The following is a 22642-nucleotide window of genomic DNA, read 5'->3' on the forward strand; positions in this document are numbered from 1 at the left end:
TTGCCAGTCCGGGCTAAGTAATCTGCTCAGGTTTGCTCTCGGGAGCTTTTGTTCCCTGCAAGCTTTCCATACAGCTTTGGAGGATGAGAGTGAAAATGGTGGCCTCCCAATCTCTGCCCTAGAGTAGCTGAGAAGTTGGGGCCCCGCTCCTCAGTGAGCCCCCAGAGATAAGCAGTCAGTCACTCCTATCTCCCTGGTCTCCGTCCGCCCTCCGTGCTCACCCGGCCTGTGACCCAGCATTTCTATCTCTGGCACACGACCCTGTGTGGCGTCTCCAAACCCAGCAGATCCCTGCAGTGCACTCCCGCACTGCTCCTCCCTGGGGGAGGAAGGGGACTCTCCCCGGATCTGCTGCTTGTTGGGTTCCTGCTGGAAGAGCAGTGGCCTGACTGCCGTGGATCATGGTTTATGGCAACCCTTTGCAGCTGGCTTCCCTGCTCTGATACCTGGGAGCTCTGCTACACTCAGACACCCCCAGTCTTCCTGTGACCCCGAGGGTCCTGAGACCACACTGTCCCAGTGAGTGTTCCATCCCCCTGCTTAGCCACTGGAGGGATGTCCCTCAGCAGACCCGAGGCTTCTAAAAGTTCTGATTTTGTGCTCCGCTGCTCTATCACTTGCCAGTAGCAGCTGACAGAGGCTCCCTCCTCCCGCCATCTATCTTCCCCAGTATTGCCTTGGATTCACTTCTCTGCATGTCCTACCTTCCAGAAAGTGGTCGCTTTTCTGTTCAGAGAGTTGCTGCTATTCTTTTCTTTGATCTCCTGTTGAGTTCATAGGTGTTCAGAATGGTTTGATCCCTATCTAGTTGAATTCCTGGGACCAGATGAAATTTAGGTCTCCTTCTCCTCCACCATCTTGCTCCTCCTATTGCTCTTTATGTACACCTTTAAGATCATATCTTTACCCTTGGTGTCCTGAAATATCATGAGGATCTCTCTCTCTCTCTCTTGCTCTCTCATTATCTATCTATCATCTATCATCTACCTATTTATATCTATCCATCCATCTACCATCTATCTATCTATGTCTATTTGCATATCCTATTCTGAATTTGGTAGGCTCTTATAAGCTGGAAACTCATGGTTTGGGGCTTGTTTTTTTCTCCTCAAAATTATATATATATATATATATATATTATTTCACATCTACTTTTTCCCCCTATTCTCTTCTTCTGGGAATTTGTTAGACATTATCTTTCTGAATGGACAATATTTTGTGTTTTTGTCTCAGATTTCTTATATTTATTGATTTTTTTTTTCTTGATACTTTTCTCTATACTCTGGGATATTTTGTTAGCTACTGTGAATTTTTAGATAGAAAGAACACAGGAAATAGCCAAGCTGTGCAGTAAACCACTATATTACTCCCCTCTCCCACTCCAGAACCAGAATAAGGGGGTACATGCCTGTTGCACCAACCACCACTCTCTAAGTGAGGAGCCCTAGCTAGTCCTAGATATGTATCTTATTGTTTTACAAGGATTTGTTTTTGTTTTTGTTTTTTGATTTTGGCATGATATAGTGGCAAATGCTACCATGTGAGTGGAGTAAGAGGTTGTCAAGACAATAATCTAAAAGAGCATTCCTTAGAAAGTCTTCCAGCTAATTACTTTTCTTTAGATTTCTTTTTATAATCTATACTCTCCTCTCTGACAAAAGAGTCCTGCCTGGATTTGCCATGAGGAATAGTTTCATCTACACTGGGCTGTTGCTGTGCTTTTTCTACATTGTGATTCTCTTCATTGATTAATCCAATAGCATTATCCCTTCTGCTTCTCATTTCCTTTGCAATTTTCTACCTTTTCCATACTCTGTGCTTTTATTAATTTATTCTATTTTGATATCTTTTACTGGTCTAATCCAGAATCTTAGGAGAGAAGATGTAAATATTTATAATCAATACTTTGTTTTGAACTGAAAGCCATGGAAAATATTTTTAAACTGGTCAAAGTGTAAGCACAAACTTAATAGAAACACAAATATTGAAATTATTACTAATTTGTTAAAATAAAATCACTAGGAAAAAATATTGTCCCTAATAATATCACATCAATGTGTCAAATTTTATTGATTTCTTCTCAATAGTATCTTTCTCTAAAACAATGATTATTGCACCAATTATTTATTTTATCACTTATATATTACAGAAAAGAGAACTGAGTCACAGAGGTCAATGGTAGCCTGTACATACCATATTTAGTGCCTAACAAGAAACCATTTGTCTTGAATTTTAGGGGCTTTAAAAAAAAAAAGCTGTACTGGGGCACCTGTGTGGCTCAGTCGTTAAGTGTCTGCCTTCGGCTCAGGTCATAATCCCAGGGTCCTGGGATCGAGCCCCATGTTGGGGTCCCTGTTTCATGGGAAGCCTGCTTCTCCCTCTCCCTCTGCCCCTTCTTGTGTTCCCTCCCTTGCTGTCTCTCTGTCAAATAAATAAAGTCTTTAAAAAAAAAAGCTGTAGTAATTGTTGCAGTATGTACAACTTCCTAGAATTGCTGGTTAACAGACAATAATGCTTACTTAGATGGACTCATGAAAACTAATATTAGTCACCTGATATTGACTGTTAAATAGGTGGAGAATTTCATATTATTAGAGTTTGATTTCAAGTAAAAGTTGAACATATTTGAAGGATATGATTGGTTGACAACTTCCCAGCCAAAATCCTGGGCAAAGTACAGAAAAATTACATTAAGTAGAATATTTATTTAGTTTTAGAAATACCTGGTATTTTCCCCTTGTTGTATTGGGAAAAACACAAAAAGAAACTAAATTGCCCAATACAAAAATAGACCCTCTACTTCTTTGTCTCCCTCAGAGTAGATGCCTTGGCGCTCACTTGTATTTAGACGTCTCATCAAAGAACACCAGAGTATATGTTTCCATGTCAGCATTACATATAAAACAGATCCCATGTTAGCCTACGTTTTTAAGAATGGCCATTTCAAGAGAAAAACAGAAAATTACAGAAATTCATGAATTGATCTAGTTGTTTCCAAACGAATAACTATAGATTATGCACATTAAATATCACTTCAGGAAAAAAAAAATGGTGCAGAAGTACATTTAAAGTGGTTTTCAAACAGGTCCTTTGTCCTTTTTAACCATCACAGTGGTACATATAAATCATTATCTCTGAAAATAGTACCAATGAACACATACTCTTTTTAAAAAATATATCACTAATGTCTTATAAAATAAGTCAACTTTCCAGTGAAGGCTCTTCATAAGAAAATATGTTGAATAAATGTTAATTTTATATTTGTTTCTTAATTTTTCTTAAATTTAAAATAATTTTGAATATGACATATACAGCTGATCAGTTTAATTTACCAATTTGGGGCTACAATGTGGAGTTGATCTTGATATTAAGAAGAATTAAAAATCAGGGAGCCTGGGTGGCTCAGTTGGTTAAGCGTCCAACTCTTGATTTTGGCTCAAGTTGTGATCTCAGAATCATGAGATCAAGCCCCCTATGGGTTCCCACTCAGTGGGCAGTCTGCCTGAGATTCTCTTTTTCCCTCTCCCTTTGCTCCTCCCCCACTTGTGCATGGGCGCGCTCTCTCTCTCTCTAAAATAAATAAATCTTCAAAAAATTAAAAATCATTATTTATGTTCTAAAAGTGCAAAAGTAAATACTCACCCCAAAAGTTCAGGCAAATCAGTGTGATCATGAAAATAAGGATCCCAATACAGCTACATACTAGCATAAGACAATAATATCATGGATACAGGGAAAAATCTGAAATGTTGATATTTTTTTGGTGAATTTTAGAGCTCACTTGACTATTCACTTTATAACCATTTTCTTTTGTTTTTTTTTTTAAGATTTTATTTATTTATTTGACGGAGAGAGACAGCGAGAACGAGAACAAAAGCAGGGGGAGTGGGAGAGGGAGAAGCAGGCTTCCAGTGGAGCAGGAAGCCCAGTTTGGGTCTGGATCCCAGGACCCTGGGATCATGACCTGAGCCAAAGGCAGATGCTTAATGACTGAGCCACCCAGGCGCCCTTTCCTGTTTATTTTTATTAAAAGATAATCATGTTCATATAACACTAAAATTTATGATTAATTGAAAATTTGAAAATGAAATATATTTATAGTCCAAAAACAAAGAGATGCTATTGTTATTTAATATGTTGGGTTGTATTGTCCTTGTCTTGCTTTGTTAATTATTTGGTGATGTTTTTGATGACTTAAAAATGATTTATTAAATTTTATATGTATTATATAAATAGTGTACATAATTGATAATGTAGAGTATATTTATATGTATTTGTATTAATATATAAAATATAATAGAAATATATTTTCATATTGCCTATATAGAATACTACATATTATATAATATGAACATATCATATATTATATACATGTATTATATATAGAATAATTCTATACAGAATAATTCTAAATATAATATATACAATATTGTAAATGGAATTGTTTTTCTTAATTTTATTTTTGGATTGTTCATTGCCAAGCACATATATGTTATATGTATTATTTATTTTAATGATCCACTGTTAGAAATAAAAGAAGGAAAAAACATTTATTGAAATTCTATTATGTACCAATCACTATACTGGTAATATTCATGTTATTTCACTTGTATATATGATATATTGTACTTTCCTGCTTGACTTTTCGGACAGGAATCAGTGTCAATCTAAGCATCATAGATCTCTTGGACAGGAATCAGTGTCAATCTAAGCATTATAGATCTCTTGGACAGGCATCAGTGTCAATCTAAGCATCATAGATCTCTGATTAATGGTGCTTAGATAGAATTTATGCCATAGCACTCTCTTGGATCAGAGTTGGCAGGAATGATCTCTTCACAGAGGAGGAAATGGAGCACCCAAAAACAGTGAACAGGTCTATACATATATTATTTTTCTCTTTCAATTTTATGTATTTGCTTCCACATCTGAGCACTTCTGAATAAGTTGGGTATATACACTCTTTCCACAAACAAAATGAACACAGATATCCTTTTACATGCAGATACCATAAGAATATTATTTCAACCTAGCCATTCTAGCCAATTTGTCATCCTAGTGGCCAAAGAGAAAGTCAAATAATCTGATACTCAGATAATTATTCCCCAGTTTTTATTAGCTTATAAATAAACAATCACTTAATACCATAACCTTGGTTGTGCATTTCACAAATAATTTATCTTCTAAGTCATAATAAAAAGTGCTGTTTCTCAAATCTGGGTAATATGTGTATGTTTTACTTTCATTTTTATGGACTTAATGCATCTGATTATATGTATAGTACACACTTACAGAATGTCCTGTATGTAGTAAAACTTTTGAAATTTACTAATTGTCTGTATTACAGAATAAATCCAAAATAAGTTTTTTTTTTTTTCTTGCCTATGGTTATTCCTTCTGCTTAAGCAAAAGTAAAAAGACCTCCACTTAGCTGAAAATCCTCAAAATACATTTCTGCAGTTTTATGAGGGACACCAACCCTAGGCATACAGATCTGCAGTTTACTGGTTCCATATTTGCTAGGAAGGGAAATTTAAAACTCATTCCAAAATAAGATTATAGTTATAAATTAAAAATCAATATTTTTTAATGTAAATCAAAATATACATACATATATAAAGTCAGGTGAACAGAGAGCTGTGTACATAGAGTGCATTGCCCTGGTCCATTCGGGAATTGCCATTGGCCTAAGTGGGGTAATATTAAGCAATCACTCTGTGAAACGTGTTATCGCTCCTGCAAGAACACTATTGTGTTATTTATATCTGCTTTATGATGGGAAAATTTTCTTTTTGGATTTAGTACCAGTATTAATTCATATTTGTCTTAAGCATAGGTGTAACTACAATGCAGCTGAAAAATTAGCAATGTTTCTCTTACTCATCAAAAGAAGCTTAGAAACAAATTTGTAACAAGCACAAATATGTTGATATTACATACTTTTTGTTTAATTGCAGGCCTAATTTATGCTTCTAGTCCTATCCTTCTTTCACTCATAATTTAAATGGATGTTTATTTCATATTTTATGTACATAGACTCTATATATTTTTACTCATTTTATTATAAGGTGGTTTAGAAATTAAAGAAAAGATAGTAATTTAGTTTAATATCCACATAACCAACCACAAGGGAGGTTGGCTTTATTATAAGCAAAAATTATGAGATTTAAGAAGATGAAAAGGTTTCCCCCAAGGCGGTGGCATTTAGTCTGTGGGGCTTAGGGTCCAATTTAGTCAACTTGACTCCAATTGTCTGTTTTTTACTACATCAGTCTAAGTTACTAATGAAAAAGTATGTGTTTGCTTCCTGATATTTGGAAACAAATAGTACATGAAGAGGTTCAGCAAGAGTCTAGATGACAGAGCTGTGGTTGTGATCAGCAATTTCAAATTCCTGGCCCATGTCATCCCAGATTAGATCATGGCTATTTCAACAGGATTGCTTTACAAATTCATTTTAGACAGACTGAATTTGGACATCAGTATGTTGTTTATTAAACATATCTATAGAACCTAGGACAGATCTGAAAACAAGCAAACAGAACAAAGCTTAACCCAAATATGGCAGCCCTAAGTAGCGATGGTTAGTTTTATTTTGCCCTTCTTTCATTTCCAATGGACTATTCTGCCAATCTTTTTTTTGTTTTTAATTTTATTATGTTATGTTAGTCACCATACAATACATCATTGGTTTTTGATGTGGTGATCCATGATCCATTGTTTTCGGATAACACCCAGTGCTCCATGCAGTACGCGCCCTCCTTAATACCCATCACCGGGCTAACCAATCCCCCCTCCACCCTCCCCTCTAAAACCCTGTTTGTTTCTCAGGTCCATAGTCTCTCATGGCTCATCTCTCCCTCCAATTCCCTCCCCCCATTTTTCCCTTCCTTCTCCTAATGTCCTCCATGTTATTCCTTATGTTCCACAAATAAGTGAAGCCATATGATAATTGACTTTCTCTGCTTGACTTATTTCACTTAGCATAATCTCCTCCAGTCCCATCCATGTGGATGTAAAAGTTGGGTATTCATCTTTTCTGATGGCTGAGTAATATTCCATTGTATATTTGGACCACATCTTCTTTATCCATTCATCTGTTGAAGGGCATCTCAGCTCTTTCCATAGTTTGGCTATTGCGGACATTGCTGCTATGAACATTGGGGTGCATATGGCCCTTATTTTCACTACATCTGTGCCTTTAGGGTAAATACCCAGGAGTGCAATTGCTGGGTCATAGGGGAGCTCTATTTTTAAATTTTTGAGGCACCTCCACACTGTTTTCCAAAGTGTCTGTACCAACTTGCATTCCCACCAACAGTGTAAGAGGGTGCCCCTTTCTCCACAACCTCTCCAACATTTGTTGTTTCTTGCCCTGTCCATTTTGGCCATTCTAGCTGGTGTAAGGTGGTATCTCAGTGTGGTTTTGATTTGGATTTCCCTGATGGCTAATGATGAACATTTTTTCATGTGTCTGTTAGCCATTTGTATGTCTTCTTCAGAGAAGTGTCTTTTCATATCTTCTGCCCACTCTTTGACTTGATTCTTTGTTTTTTGGGTGTTGAGTTTGAGAAGTTCTTTATAGATCTTGGATACCAGCCCTTTATCTGTAGTGTCATTTGCAAATATCTTCTCCCATTCTGTGGGTTGCCTTTTTGTTTTGTTGACTGTTTCCTTTCCTGTGCAGAAGCTTTTTATCTTGATGAAGTCCCAAAGTTCATTTTTGCTTTAGTTTCACTAGCTTTTGGAGATGTATCTTGAAAGAAGTTGCTGTGGCCGATGTCAAAGAGGTTACTGCCTATGGTCTCCTCTAGGATTTTGATGGATTCCTGTCTCACATTGAGGTCTTTCATCCACTTTGAGTTTATCTTTGTGAATGGTGTTAGAGAATGGTCGAGTTTCATTCTTATGCATGTGGCTGTCCAATTTTCCCAGCACCATTTATTGAAGAGACTGGCTTTTTTCCATTGCATGTTTTTTCCTGCTTTGTCAAAGATTATTTGACCATAGAGTTGAGGGTCCATATCTGGGTTCTCTATTCAGTTCCATTGGTCTATATGTCTGTTTTTGTGCCAGTACCATGCTGTCTTGGTGATCACTGCTTTGTAATATAGCTTGAAAATGGGCAACATGATGCCCCCAGCTTTGTTTTTCTTTTTCAACATTTCCTTGGTGATTCAGGATCTTTTCTGATTCCATACAAATTTTAGGATTGTTTGTTTCAGCACTTTGAAAAATGTCATTGGAATTTTTTTTTTAAGATTTTATTTATTTATTTTGAGAGAGAGAGAGAGAAAGAGAGAGCATGAACGAGGGGCAGGGTCAGAGGGAGAGGGAGAAGCAGACTCCTCGCTGAGCAGGGAGCCCGACGCAGGGCTTGATCCCAGGACCCGGGATCATGACCTGAGCCGAAGGCAGACGCTTCACTGACTGAGCCACCCAGGCGCCCCTATGAATTCCATTTCTGACAAGGCAGGCTTCATGGCTGCGCAGCTTGTGTTATCCACGGGGCCCTGCACTTGGAAGGGTCCCATGCTTGGCTTAATATTTTGCTTTTGCTGTCTTGACATTCATAATAACTGTTAAACAAGAGGCTCACATTTTCATTTTGCACTGGGTCCTGCAATTTAGGAGGCTCATCCTATCTTCTGGCAAGGCATCCCTTCACAACAGAGGAAGCTGTGGTTGAATGGTCAAAGACCTGGGTAGCTGGAATCACCATCTCCAATAAAGAGATTCATGTCATTGGAATTTTGATCGGGATGGCATTGAAGGTACAGATTGCTCTGGTTAGCATAGACATTTTAACAATGTTTATTCTTCCGATCCATGAGCTTGGAGTATTTTTCCATCTTTTTGTGTCTTCTTCAATTTCTTTCATGAGTGTTTTGTAGTTCCTAGAGTATAGATCCTTTACCTCTTTGGTTAGGTTTATTCCAAGGTATCTTATGGTTTTTGGTGCTATTGTAAATGGAATCGTTTCTTTAATTTCTCTTTCTACAGTTGCGTTGTTAGTGTATAAAAAGCAACTGATTTCTGTGCATTGATTTTGTATCCTGCCACATTACTGAATTGTTGGATGAGTTCTAGTAATTTGGGGGTGGAGTCTTTTAGGTTTTCTACATAAAGTATCATGTCATCTGTGAAAAGAGAGAATTTGACTTCTTCTTTGCCAATTTGAATACCTTTTATTTCTTTTTGTTGTCTGATTGCTGTTGCTAGGACTTCTAGTACTATGTTGAACAACAGTGGCCTGAGTGGGCATCCTTGACGTATTCCTGATCTTAAGGGAAAGGCTCTCAGCTTTTCCCCATTGAGGATGATATTCGCTGTGGGTTTTTCATAGATGGATTTTATGAGCTTGAGGAATGGTCCCTCTATCCTTATACTCTGGAGAGTTTTAATCAGGAAAGGATGTTGTATTTTGTCAAATGCTTTTTCTGCATCAATTGAGAGGACCATATGGTTCTTCTCCCTCCTCTTATTAATGTGTTCTATCACACTGATTGATTTGCGAATGTTGAACCATCCTTGCATCCCAGGGATAAATCCCACTTGGTCGTGGTGGATGATCCTTTTAATGTATTGTTGGATCCTATTAGCTAAGATTTTGTTGAGGATTTTGGAATCCTATTCATCAGGGATATCAGTCTGAAATTCTCCTTTTTGATGGGGTCTGGTTTGGGGATTAAGGTAATGCTGGCCTCATAGAATGAGTCTGGAAGCTTTCCTTCTGTTTCTATTTTTTGAAACAGCTTCAGGAGAACGGGTATTATTTCTACCTTGAATGTTTGGTAGAATTCGCCAAGGAATCCATCAGGCCCTGGACTCTTGTTTTTTGGGAGGTTTTTGATCACTGCTTCAATCTCGTTACTGGTTATTGGCCTATTCAGGTTGTCCATTTCTTCCTGTTTCAGTCTTGGCAGCTTATAGGTTTCCAGGAAGGCCTCCATTTCATCCAGATTGCTCAGTTTATTGGCATATAGTTGTTGATAATAATTTCTAATAATTGTTTCTATTTCCTTGGTGTTAGTCGTGATCGCTCCCCTTTCATTCATAATTTTATTAATTTGGGTCTTTTCTCTTTTCTTTTGGATAAGTCTGGCCAGTGGTTTATCAATCTTATTAATTCTTTCAAAGAACCAACTTCTAGTTTTGTTGATCTGATCTACTGTGTTTCTGGTTTCTAATTCATTGATTTCTGCTCTAATTTTAATTATTTCTCTTCTAATGTGTGGCTTAGGCGTTTGTTGCTTTTTCTCTAGTTCTTTAAGGTGTAGAGTTAGTTGGTGAATTCGGGATTTTTCTATTTTTTTGAGTGAGGCTTGGATGGCTATGTATTTCCCCCTTAGGACCGCCTTTGCAGTATCCCATAGGTTTTGGACCGATGTGTTTTCATTTTCATTGATTTCCATGAATTGTTTAAGTTCTTCTGTGATTTCCTGGTTGACCCAAACATTCTTGAGCAGAGTGGTCTTTAGCTTCCAAGTGTTTGACTTTCTGCCAAATTTTTTCTTGTGATTGAGTTCCAGTTTTAAAGCACTGTGGTCTGAGAATATTCAGGGAATAATCTCAATCTTTTGGTATCAGTTGAGACTTGATTTGTGACCCAGTATGTTGTCTATTCTGGAGAAAGTTCCATGTGCACTCGAGAAGAATAAGTATTCTGTTGTTTTAGGGTGGAATGTTCTGTAAAAATCTATGAGGTCCATCTGGTCCAATGTATCATTCAAAGCTCTTGTTTCCTTGTTGATTTTCTGCTTAGATGATCTGTCCATTGCTGAGAGTGGAGTATTGAGGTCTCCTACAATTAATGTATTGTTATCAATATGACTCTTTATTTTGGTTAACAGTTGGCTTATATAGATGGCTGCTCCCATGTTGGGGGCATAGATATTTACAATTGTTAGATCTTCTTGTTGGATAGACCCTTTAAGAATGATATAGTGTCCCTCTGTGTCTCTTATTACAGACTTTAGTTTAAAATCTAATTTGTCTGATATGAGAATTGCTACCCCAGCTTCCTTTTGAGGTCCGCTGGCATGGAAGATGGATCTCCATCCCTTCACTTTTAGTCTGGATGTATCTTTAGGTTGAAAATGAGTCTCTTGTAGACAGCATATGGATGGATCCTGTCTTTTTATCCAATCGGCAACCCTGTGCCATTTTATGGGAGTGTTTAAGCCATTCACGTTTAGAGTGATTATTGAAAGATATGAATTAATTGTCATCATGTTGCCTGTGAAGATCTTGTTTTTATAGATTGTCCCTGTAAATTCCTGTTGTAGATCACTCTTCGGGTCTTTCTATTTTTATAGAAGCCCCCTTAATATTCTTGCAGGGCCAGCTTAGTGGTCATATATTCTTTCAACTTCTGCCGGTCGTGGAAGCTTTGCATCTCTCCATCCATTCTAAATGAAAGCCTTGCCAGATAAAGTATTCTTGGCTGAATGTTCTTCTCATCTAGTACCCTGAATATGTCTTGCCAGGCCTTTCTGGCTTGCCAGGTCTCTGTGGATAGGTCTGACATTATTCTGATGTTCCTCCCTCTGTACGTAAGGAATCTCTTCCCCCTAACTGCCCTTAAGATGGTTTCCTTGGTTCTAAGATTTGCAAGTTTTACTATTACATGCCAGGGTGTTGGCCTGTTTTCCTTGATCTTAGGAGGGGTCTTCTCTGCCTCTAGGACTCGAATGTTTGTTTCATTCCCCAGATTAGGGAAGTTCTCAGCTACGATTTGCTCAAATACATCTTCTAGTCCTCTCTCTCTCTCTCCACTCCCTCTGGGATTCCAATTATTCTGACATTGGAATGCTTCATGGTGTCACTTATTTCTCTGATTCTATTTTCATGGATTCTGAGTTGTTTTTCCCTGGCCTCCTCTTTTCCCTTTTTGTCTATTATATTGTCTTCCAGGTCGCTTATTCTCTCTTCTGTCTCAGTTACCCTAGCTGTTGGATTATCTAGATTGGATTGGATCTCACTGATAGCATTTTTAAGTTCTGCCAGTTCACCTTTTATTTCTGTCCTTAGAGATTCTATGTTGCCATTAATTGATTTCTCCATTCTAGCCATTGTCTTCACCATTGTTAGCCTGAATTCCATCTCTGACATCTTGGTTATATGTGCATCCATTTGTAAATCTGCAGCATAAGTCATAATCTCTGAGTCTTTTCTATTTAGGGGGCTCTTCCTCCTAGTCATTCTGTTGATGGGTGTTTGAGGGAATGTATAGAGTCCAAATTATTGACCAGAACCCAAGCAAGATGCACCTGTTTTCTTGGGACCTTAGGGTTCCTGGCCTCTTGTTTTCCCAGCCTGTCTTCTGCGGGAGAGGCCTGCCGCTCTGTTACTCAGGCAACCCTGTTTGGGCGGAGTTGCCCTGTGCCCCTGTGGCAGGGGATGGGCTCAGCGGGAATCAGTCTTTGGGGCTTTTGTTCTCTGGCGCCTTTCCCTGGCGGCTTTCCGTGTCTCTTCTGCGAGTCAGAGCAGAGGAGACCATTTCCAACCCTCTGCCTCAGAGCAGAGAGATCGCAGTCTGTTCTTCAGTGAGCTCTCCAGGCCACACCATCTCCTTTTCTGTCCGTGTTGCTATAAACTGCAGCATCCTGGGTTGTGCATCCCTCCACAGTGCTCCCAGTCCTGCCTCCAGGTCGGGGCACATCTCTGCCCTTTGTGCTTCTAAAACCGCCAGCCGCTCCCAGTTCGTGCACACGGGTGACTCCACCGCTTGGGGTTCTGTCCCAGGGACTGCAGTTCGCATGCGCGTGACTCCACAGCTCGGGGTTTCCACCCGGGGGTTGCAGTTCACCGGCAAGATCCGGTGCACCGGGTTTCTGTCTCGGAGGCTGCAGTTCGCGTGCACGCGACTGTCGCTCCGGGTTTCTGTCCAGGGGGCTGCGGCTCGCGGGCGCGCGACCCCGCCAGTCTGGTTTTCCATCCTGGGGGCTGCCCTAAAGTTCTTTCCCGATGCTACGGGTCTGCGAGTCTGTGCCCCCTCTGTAGCGTGTGAGGCTGTCACTCACCGGCGGTGCAGGATCCCCATGGCCAGGCACCCTCCGGCTGCCGTTTATCCTCCGATATCTGCCCGCAGAATCACGGCTCCCCGCTTCGTACCTCAAAACCAACTGCCTGCGATATTCTGCTTGTAGAGATCCAGATCTTCTTACATCTCAGGCTGGTTTTGTGGGTGCTCGGAGTGGTCTGGTAGATATCCAGCTCAATTCTGGGGACCAGTTGAAATAGGGTCCCCTACTCCTCCACCATCTTTCCCCCCTCCTATATATGCATTTCTAATAGTCTTATGGATAGAATATTTTGATGATAACATAGGTAGAAATGTTCATTTCTCCCCAAACTTTTAGTATTCTTTCTGTCCCAAAATGGAAGGAATGATTTTGTTATCTGCATTTTATCTTGCATAATTTTGTTTTGAGTGATGGTAGTAGTGACCGGAGCTATATAGTCAAGGCCATCTAGGAGAGTTTAATCCTATATTAAATGAGATTATTCTGTTCACATTTTTTTTTTCCTTTCATTTCTTTGTCTTCTACTTTCCTCTCCATTCTCATTTCCTTTTCCCTTCACAGTGTCCCTGTCAGAACAAATACGGCGTTAATTCTGAAGCAGCTTGTAGGACATCAGCTGCCTCTCTGTAGATTTTTAATGTATTTATTGAAAGAGAATATCAAATCATTTGAAAATTCTGATGAGTACAGATTTGAAAAGAAAATTGTTTCCTGATAATCTAACTCTAGCCTAATAGCATTACCACCTTGAATATTGATGATACTATTCTGGGTACCTTTTAACTTTATTTTCCTTTTTCTCTTTCTGTTTTCTGTTTGTTAGGGGTGTGTAGGTGTGCATATGGCCATGATAGCGTCTGAGAAAGAGAGAAAATTGTTTTTGTTCTTGTTTTAGTAGTCAGCTTGAAACATAGCTTTCTTATCTTTGATTTCATCACCTTTAAGTTTGTCTTTCTAAACCTAGGATTGTTGTGTCTGAGCACATGTCTAAGCACATGTCTTAAATCATGTCTTTTAATTAATTAATATTCTTATCTCCTATGGCCCTGGAAGGACACTAGTTATGTATTACTCTTGAAACAATCGAAAAAATAGCCTCTTGAATATTTTTTTTGTTTGATGGGTATCCTCTATCAAGAAAATAGGAATCTATGAGCTTGTTACTTTTTTACATTTTAGTGAACTTCCTCTTTCTTCAGCACATGGTGCTTTTTTTTTTTTTTCATTTTACAGGAAGAAATTGTGCTTAGACAATAGTTTGACTCTATCAGACACACTGTTACTTTCATTTTGAGAAATACTGCTTAACGTCGCTTTGTTTTTCTAAAGTAGAATAACTCTAGTTTGGAGCTTCTATTAAAGATACTAATAACATTTTTACATTCAATTTAGAATTTTGAAGAGAGGTTTTGGAAGAGATGACACAAAGCCCCCAGATAGCCACCCAGACTGATCACAGGAATCAAAGAACCCATGAAAAGAAACAAGGTAAGGATATTTACAGTTGTTCAGAATGAAAGTTATAGATGGAAATTATGACATTATGTTAAAAGCCTTCCAAGGTATGGGATGGGTTTTGTTGTTTTTTTAATCAGGGCAGAAAAATCCTTCTTTGAGTTAACATCTCCATAAAATGAAAATTGTGACAATAAAATTCAGATTTGTAATTGGCTATTTTGTCTTATGAATGGAGATTATTTTAACTGATAGTGGAGAGAGATTAACCACAGTTTAAAACTATTCAAGATTTAATTTCATTATTACTAAGTATATAATAAAACTAAAACTGGAGAAAATGTTAAATTTGATCCACAGACTCATTCAAGGCCCAGAATGCAGACACAATATGAAAAATTTGGCCAATATTTCTAATGTCTTAAAAGATTGTTTATGGACAGTGAGTGGAGTCATGATAAGCCAGACTTTGGGGTACTTAATAGCAGAAAGATTATCTCCCTATCCTCCTCTTATCTGAACAATCACTAGTACTCTGATGTCCTTGAAGATGTCTCTGGCAACCTTAAGAAAGATAAGAAAAGAAAATGCACTTTAAAACTAAAAGTAGAAACTAGAAAACAACTTGGTAGCTTTGGACATACTAACTAGCAAGTTCAGAATATGTAAGATCCAAACTTGAAATCTAGCAGAAAAATCTTTCAAAGGTATTTCAACAAGGGTCTTCATAGTCAAAATATGGTGAAGAAGAGAGGCTAAATCCATTAAATACAATAATCATTTTAGGGACTCTGGTTGGTTTTAAGCATTTGCCATTTAATTTCTTTTCAGTCTACTAGTGCATGCAACAGTCAAAAGTTATTGTTACTGCAGTTCATATTAGAATGCATAATTATTCCTCATTTTTTTGATAATTCTGTCTAAGGTTAGATCAAAGAGGGTTGGGTACAATGGGATCAAATATTATATGATAATATGAAAATATCAGAACCAAAAGTTTAAGAATGCTTTCTAGCCACTCATAAAATCAATGTTAATTTCTACCCTAAATATCAATCATCAATATGAATTTATATATTTTATGTATGAATAAATGATATATATTACAAATATAGTCTGTAATTTATGAAGTAATATTAAGTATATGTGTATTATATATAGCATACATAGATATATAATTTGAACTTATAAACACCATTGTAATAGTTAATTTAGTGCATGATATAATTTATTTTTAATATTTTCTTTTATATTATTCTTTCTTATTAGTAATTTGTTAATTTTTTCCCCATAGCTGTCAGTTAAGAAAAAGTGTATTTTATTGAGTTTTAAATTCACTGGTCACCCTGGATTTTTCCTCTTATCTCTACTTGGAGATCATTGTCAATTTTAGAATATGTGCTGTGGAATCAAGCACAGAGGAGATCAGTGCCAGAAACTGAGAGAAATTACTTGAGTCAGCTCTATGGGGAAAGTAATTGGAATCCTTAACTGTTTAGATTATGATAGGGATGAATTTAGAACTATTTTAGTTACATTATTAATAGGTTTTCATTGAGCTGCCCGGGGATGTTATCTGTTTTTACTTTCCTTTGTTGCACACATTATAAGGGCTGAGCAACTTCTTTGAAATTCATCTCTCACTACTAAATTCACAGAGGGAAACCAATATTTTCTGGGTTTTTTTGTTTGTTTGTTTTTTGGATAATTTGTGCATGTGCAGGTATTGATCATTGAGTATAAGGATAAAGAGAAGGAACTTATAAAATGAAAGCCATTTATACTGAATGTAGAAAAGTAGATTTTAGGGCTCAGGACAGATTAGAGAATGAACATGTAGCATGCTTAAATATGTATCCGCATATCAGAAATGCAGTACATGTCCAATTCATTAGTGTCCTGTATCAAACTAAAAGTCACTCCAAGTCCCCATCCCACTGAACTGACAGGACATTTAATCTGTGCTGTTTGGTGGTATTGAGAGTGCGGGGGAGGAGGGTTCTTCTGGGTTATATGACGTTTCCTAACTTTATTGTGGCATTGAAACATCGAGAGAGTCTTCAGTCATCTCTTTTCTCTGGTTATTTGTGAAAAGATATATCCCAACATCACTTAGCCTTTTGGTTTTAGTCCCCCTATTTCTGTGCTACACTTACCATAGCATGCCATGCTGTTTCTTTGCCACATTCATGGCGCAGGCATCTTATTGAGTCTGGTGTTGTATACATGTAATGACACATTGACTTGACTGATGATATAGAAAAAGGAGAAAAGTACTTGTTTTCTTTTTTTTTTTTTAAGATCATAGTTTTTCTTTTCTTCTTTTTTTTAATTGTTTTATTCTTATGTTAACCCCCATACATTACATCATTAGTTTTAGATGTAGTGTTCCATGATTCATTGTTTGTGCATAACACCCACTGCTCCATACAGAATGTGCCCTCCTCAATACCCATCACCAGGCTAACCCATCCTCCCACCCCCCTCCCCTCTAGAACCCTCAGTTTGTTTTTCAGAGTCCATCGTCTCTCATGGTTCGTCTACCCCTCCGATTTCCCCCGCTTCATTTTTCCCCTCCTGCTACCTTCTTCTTCTTCTTCTTCTTTTTTTTTTTTTCTTAACATATATTGCATTATTTGTTTCAGAGGTACAGATCTGAGATTCAACAGTCTTGCACAATTCACAGCACTTACCAGAGCACATACCCTCCCCAGTGTCTATCACCCAGTCACCACCTCCCTCCCATCCACCCCCACTCCAGGAACCCTCAGTTTGTTTCCTGCGATTAAGAATTCCTCATATCACTGAGGTCATATGATACATGTCTTCCTCTGTTTGACTTATTTCGCTCAACATAATACCCTCCAGTTCCATCCACGTCATTGAAATGGCAAGATCTCATTCCTTTTGATGGCTGCATAATATTCCATTGTATATATAGACCACCTCTTCTTTATCCATTCATCTGTCGATGGACATCTTGGCTCTTTCCACAGTTTGGCTATTGTGGACATTGCTGCTATAAACATCGGGGTGCACGTACCCCTTCGGATCCCTACTTTTGTATCTTTGGGGTAAATACCCAGTAGTGCAATTGCTGGATCGTATGGTAGCTCTATTTTCAACTTTTTGAGGAACCTCCATACTGTTTTCCAGAGTGGCTGCACCAGCTTGCATTCCCACCCACAGTGTAGGAGGGTTCCCCTTTCTCTGCATCCCCGCCAACATTGGTCATTTCCTGACTTGTTAATTTTAGCCATTCTGAATAGTGTGAGGTGGTATTCTCATTGAAGTTTTGATTTGGATTTCCCTGATGCCGAGCGATATTGAGCACCTTTTCATGTGTCTGTTGGCCATTCGGATGTCTTCTTTGGAAAAATGTCTGTTCATGTCTTCTGCCCATTTCTTGATTGGATTCTTTGTTCTTTGGGTGTTGAGTTTGATGAGTTTTTTTTTTTTTTAAAGATTTTATTTATTTATTTGAGACAGAGAGAATGAGAGAGAGCACATGAGAGGGGGGGGGGTCAGAGGGAGAAGCAGACTCCCTGTCGAGCAGGGAGCCTGATGCGGGACTCGATCCAGGGACTCCAGGATCATGACCTGAGCCGAAGGCAGTTGCTTAACCAACTGAGCCACCCAGGCGCCCTGATGAGTTCTTTATAGATTTTGGATACCAGCCCTTTATCTGATATGTCATTTGCAAATATCTTCTCCCATTCTGTCCGTTGTCTTTTGGTTTTGATGACTGTTTTCTTTGCTTTGCAAAAGTTTTTTCTCTTGATGAAGTCCCAATAGTTCATTTTTGCCCTTGCTTCCCTTGTCTTTGGCAATGTTTCTAGGAAGGAGTTGCTTTGGCTGAGGTCGAAGAGGTTGCTGCCTGTGTTCTCCTTTAGGATTTTGATGGACTTCTGTCTCACATTGAGGTCTTTCAACCATTTGGAGTCTATTTTTGTGTGTGGTGTAAGGAAATGGTCCAGTTTCATTCTTCTGTATGTGGCTATCCAATTTTCCCAACACCATTTGTTGAAGAGACTGTCTTTTTTCCATTGGACATTCTTCCCTGCTTTGTCAAAGATTAGTTGACCATAGAGTTGAGGGTCCATTTCTGGGCTCTCTATTCTGTTCCATTGATCTATGTGTCTGTTCTTGTGCCAGTACCATGCTGTCTTGATGATGACAGCTTTGTAATAGAGCTTGAAGTCTGGAATTGTGATGCCGCCGGCTTTTCTTTTCTTTTTCAACATTCCTCTGGCTATGCGGGGTCTTTTCTGGTTCCATACAAATTTTAGGATTATTTGTTCCATTTCTTTGAAAAAAGTGGATGATATTTTGATGGGGATTACATTGAATGTGTAGATTGCTCTAGGTAGCATTGACATCTTCACAATATTTGTTCTTCCAATCCATGAGCATGGAATGTTTTTCCATTTCTTTGTGTCTTCCTCAATTTCTTTCATGAGTATTTTATAGTTTTCTGAATACAGATCCTTTGCCTCTTGGGTTAGATTTATTCCTAGGTATCTTATGGTTTGGGGTGCAATTGTAAATGGGATCGACTCCTTAATTTCTCTTTCTTCTGTCTTGTTGTTGGTGTATAGGAATGCCACTGACTTCTGTGCATTGATTTTATATCCTGCCACTTTACTGAATTCCTGTATGAGTTCTAGCAGTTTTGGGGACTTGTTTTCTTGATACCTGATATTTGAAGAAAAGTAATAGGGAATTCGAGAAATTAATAAGGTGACACTTGAAAGGTGATCAAAACCCCATTAGACAGAGCCTGGACTACAGTTTGGAACTGAGGCATATACAGAAATAAAAGGCTGAAAACACAGGTGTATGTTTTGTTTCTCCTCTTTATGTCTTTGGTACATTTGAGGGAGGGTCATTTCTCTTACCTAGGAATACCCCCTCCATTTGTACTTCAGACCACAACCCCTGTAGACTGTGCAAGAATTCTTCTTCTTAATTTAATTATTCCCTCCCTTTCTTGCCTGCATTAGCAATCTATCCCTTCCATATTAAATCATGCCCAAATTCATAAAAGAAACATTATGTGTTATATCTTAAAAAAAAAAAAACAAACCTATAATAACCACCCATCTCGTTCTAACTAACTACTTCTTTGCTTGCTCTCATACACACAGCACAAGTTCTCTGAGTCTACATGCTGATTTTACTTCCTTACTTCCAGCAACATGCCCTTATTCTGTGTGACTCTGAAACCATTCTATCAAGGATATCAGTGGCCTCCAAGTGCTCCATTAGATTTTTCTACCTCCACTGCTACCACCCTTGTTTATGAGATCCCCATAATTCAGTTGATTAGAGTTATAGCTCCCTAAATAGTCTCTCCACTCACTAGTCACAGGGAACTTTTTATTTTTTTAAAAGATTTTATTTATTTATTTGACAGAGACACAGCGAGAGAAGGAACACAAGCAGGGGAAGTGGGAGAGGGAAAAGCAGGCTTCTCGCCTAGCAGGAAGCCCGATGTGGGGCTCGATCCCAGGACCCTGGGATCATGACCTGAGCCCAAGGCAGACGCTTAATGACTGAGCCACGCAGGTGCCCCAATCACAGGGAACTTTTAAAAGCATAAATGTAGCAGTGCCAAACACCCACCTAAAACAATTCAGTGGCTTCCATTATATTTTGAAGAATGTCAAGTTCTTTCCCAGAGCCTTCAATGCTTAGCATCATTTTGCTCCTAACTAGTCACTATTCCATGCTACTTCCGACCTTATCAAACTTGTTCTACTTGGCCACATTCTTTTCAATTCTTTCCTGATTTAAGGCACTTGAACTTGCTGTTCTTTTTGCTTAAAATGCTTTCTCTGGTTTATTTCACATAAATGGCCACTGTTACGTTTTGGTTTTAATGTCGCTTCCACCCAATTCCCCCCCCCCCACACACACGCTGTCTTTTCTGGTCATTTTCCCTTTATCTATCACCCTGCTTATTGCCTTCCAGCTCTTGTTGCAATCTGTAATTTTTAAATTTTTTTTTCAGTTGACTATGTCTTTTCCACCAAATGCAAATTCCAGGAGAGCACAGATTATGTCATTTTGTTTATTATTATATTTATGGAAACTAGCACATAGTAGGTGATCAGTAAATATTTGTCAAAGAATGAACAAATAAACACAGTGCTGGTACACAAGTGAAGCATTGCAGTTGATGCTTCTTATGTAGCTTTGAAATTCCAGATGGTCAGAAGAAATGCACAACTAATGACAGGACTTTTCAGAAATTTGGCAGAAACACACAGGTTAGACATAATTCCTAATCATATTTCTCACATGGTTGAAATAATAACAGTCTGGTGGCTCAAAAACAATGCTAGTTTTCTCTTTGCTTCATTCCCTCTCCCTCCTTATGGTACTTCTTAAAAATTACTTTATTATGAATTTTTATAAGTACCAATATTTTCATATGTTACGCATGATAGTGTAGATAGCTCATACTTTTGGAAGAACATCTAATCAATATATGCCAATTTATTTATCTTTGACATTTTTTTCTTAACAGGATAATTAGATAAGCATGCAAGACATTTAAACTATAGTTCTAATTCTGGTTAAAACTAAAAAGGGTGGTCGGGGCGCCTGGGTGGCTCAGATGGTTAAGTGTCTGCCTTCGGCTCAGGTCGTGATCCCAGGATCCTGGCATCGAGTCCCGCATTGGGGTCCCTGCTCCTTGGGAGCCTGCTTCTCCCTCTGCCTCTCTCTCTCTCTCTCTCTCTCTTATGAATAAATAAATAAATAAATAATCTTTTAAATAAAAAAAAAAACTAAAAAGGATGGGACAGCCTAAATACCCATCAGAAAAGGATTTTTTTAAAACAGTATAGCTACATAAAAGTATTATCAGTCATTAAATTTATAATGTCAAATTATTCTTTAACATGATGTATAAATCCAGCTGTTGCACCTCCAAATTTTAGTGGCTTAAAACAACAATCATTGTATTGCTTGTGGTTCTAAGGTTTAGGGATAAGGACCGATTCAAGAAGAATGGCTCATGTATCCTCTGTTATGTTGGGCTCCAGAACAGTGAAAGTAGGAATTAAAGGTCTCTTAAGGCTTGGGCTCTAAAGTTTCAGTGTCACTTCTACCAGTCTATTGGTTAAAGCAAGGCACAAGGTGATTCATATGCAAGTGGTGGGGAATACAGTAGATCTCTTGATGGGAGGAGGAGCAGGATCATGTGTCAAAGGGGTGGTGGACACAGGGGGCATGATTCATTGGGGGTCATTCGTAACAGTCAACCACACATGAGAAAAACAAACTGTTAACTGAAAACATTAGAATATAAAACAGTGGGTACGTGATGATTGTACTCATTTAAAATCATGTGTATTTGTAGGGGAGGTTATATGTGTGAAAATAAGATTAGAGAGATATATGGATGGAAGGATGCTAACCCAAATGATAATGCTGGTTATGTCTAAGTAGTAGAAATTTAGATGTGTTTTATTTTTTTTAAGATTTTATTTATGGGTGCCTGGGTGGCTCAGTTGGTTAAGCGACTGCCTTCGGCTCAGGTCATGATCCTAGAGTCCCTGGATCTAGTCCCGCATCGGGCTCCCTGCTCGGCAAGGGGTCTGCTTCTCCCTCTGACCCTCCCCCCTCTTATGTGCTCTCTCTCATTTCTCTCTCTCTCTCAAATAAATAAATAAAATCTTTTTAAAAAAAGATTTTATTTATTTATTTGATGGAGAGAGAGAGAGCACAAGCAGGGAAAGCAGCAGGCAGAGGGAGAAGGAGAAGCAGGCTCCACACTGAGCAGGGAGCCACCTTGGGATCATGACCTGAGCCAAATGCAGCCGCTTAATGACTGAGCCACCCAGGTGCCCCTTAGATGTGTTTTAAATTTAATATCTTTCATACATCCACAAAGGAAAAATGTTTATTCAACAAAAGAATAGCTCTTCACTAGGAAAAAGATAGGAATGATAAATGCCCTCAATAAGTTTATCGTCTGTAAGTACCTCCTGTAACATTTAAAATTGCATAAAATTTTACATTAAGGATGCTTATAATCACATAAAATAACAAAAGAGTTTTATTTCAAAAAAACTTATGTACCATTTTTTCCCCAAATGGATACTAATAATACCAGGCCAGAAAACAACAACAACAAAAAAAATGTCTTG

At 38.3% G+C, this 22642-nt stretch overlaps 1 protein-coding gene across 3 annotated transcripts in view; it reads left to right on the forward strand.

The window, feature by feature from the left end:
• Positions 1 to 14272: 14272 nt before the first annotated feature.
• The window catches only part of CLEC2B (C-type lectin domain family 2 member B), a 33553-nt gene continuing 25183 nt past the window's right edge, over positions 14273 to 22642 (forward strand). Inside the window, exon 1 of one of the 3 annotated variants that reach the window (XM_064591583.1) lies at positions 14273 to 14516. In XM_064591583.1, the coding sequence (XP_064447653.1) occupies positions 14447 to 14516 (70 nt within the window). In that variant the 5' untranslated portion in view covers positions 14273 to 14446. The remainder of the gene's footprint in view (positions 14517 to 22642) is intronic. The other 2 variants (XM_064591584.1, XM_064591582.1) reach the window with 2 other exon arrangements.

Source organism: Mirounga angustirostris, unplaced genomic scaffold, assembly GCF_029215605.1.
Source record: "Mirounga angustirostris isolate CCGP_5_RB_7025 unplaced genomic scaffold, mMirAng1.0.hap1 SCAF_5, whole genome shotgun sequence".
NCBI classification, from domain to species: domain Eukaryota; kingdom Metazoa; phylum Chordata; class Mammalia; order Carnivora; family Phocidae; genus Mirounga; species Mirounga angustirostris.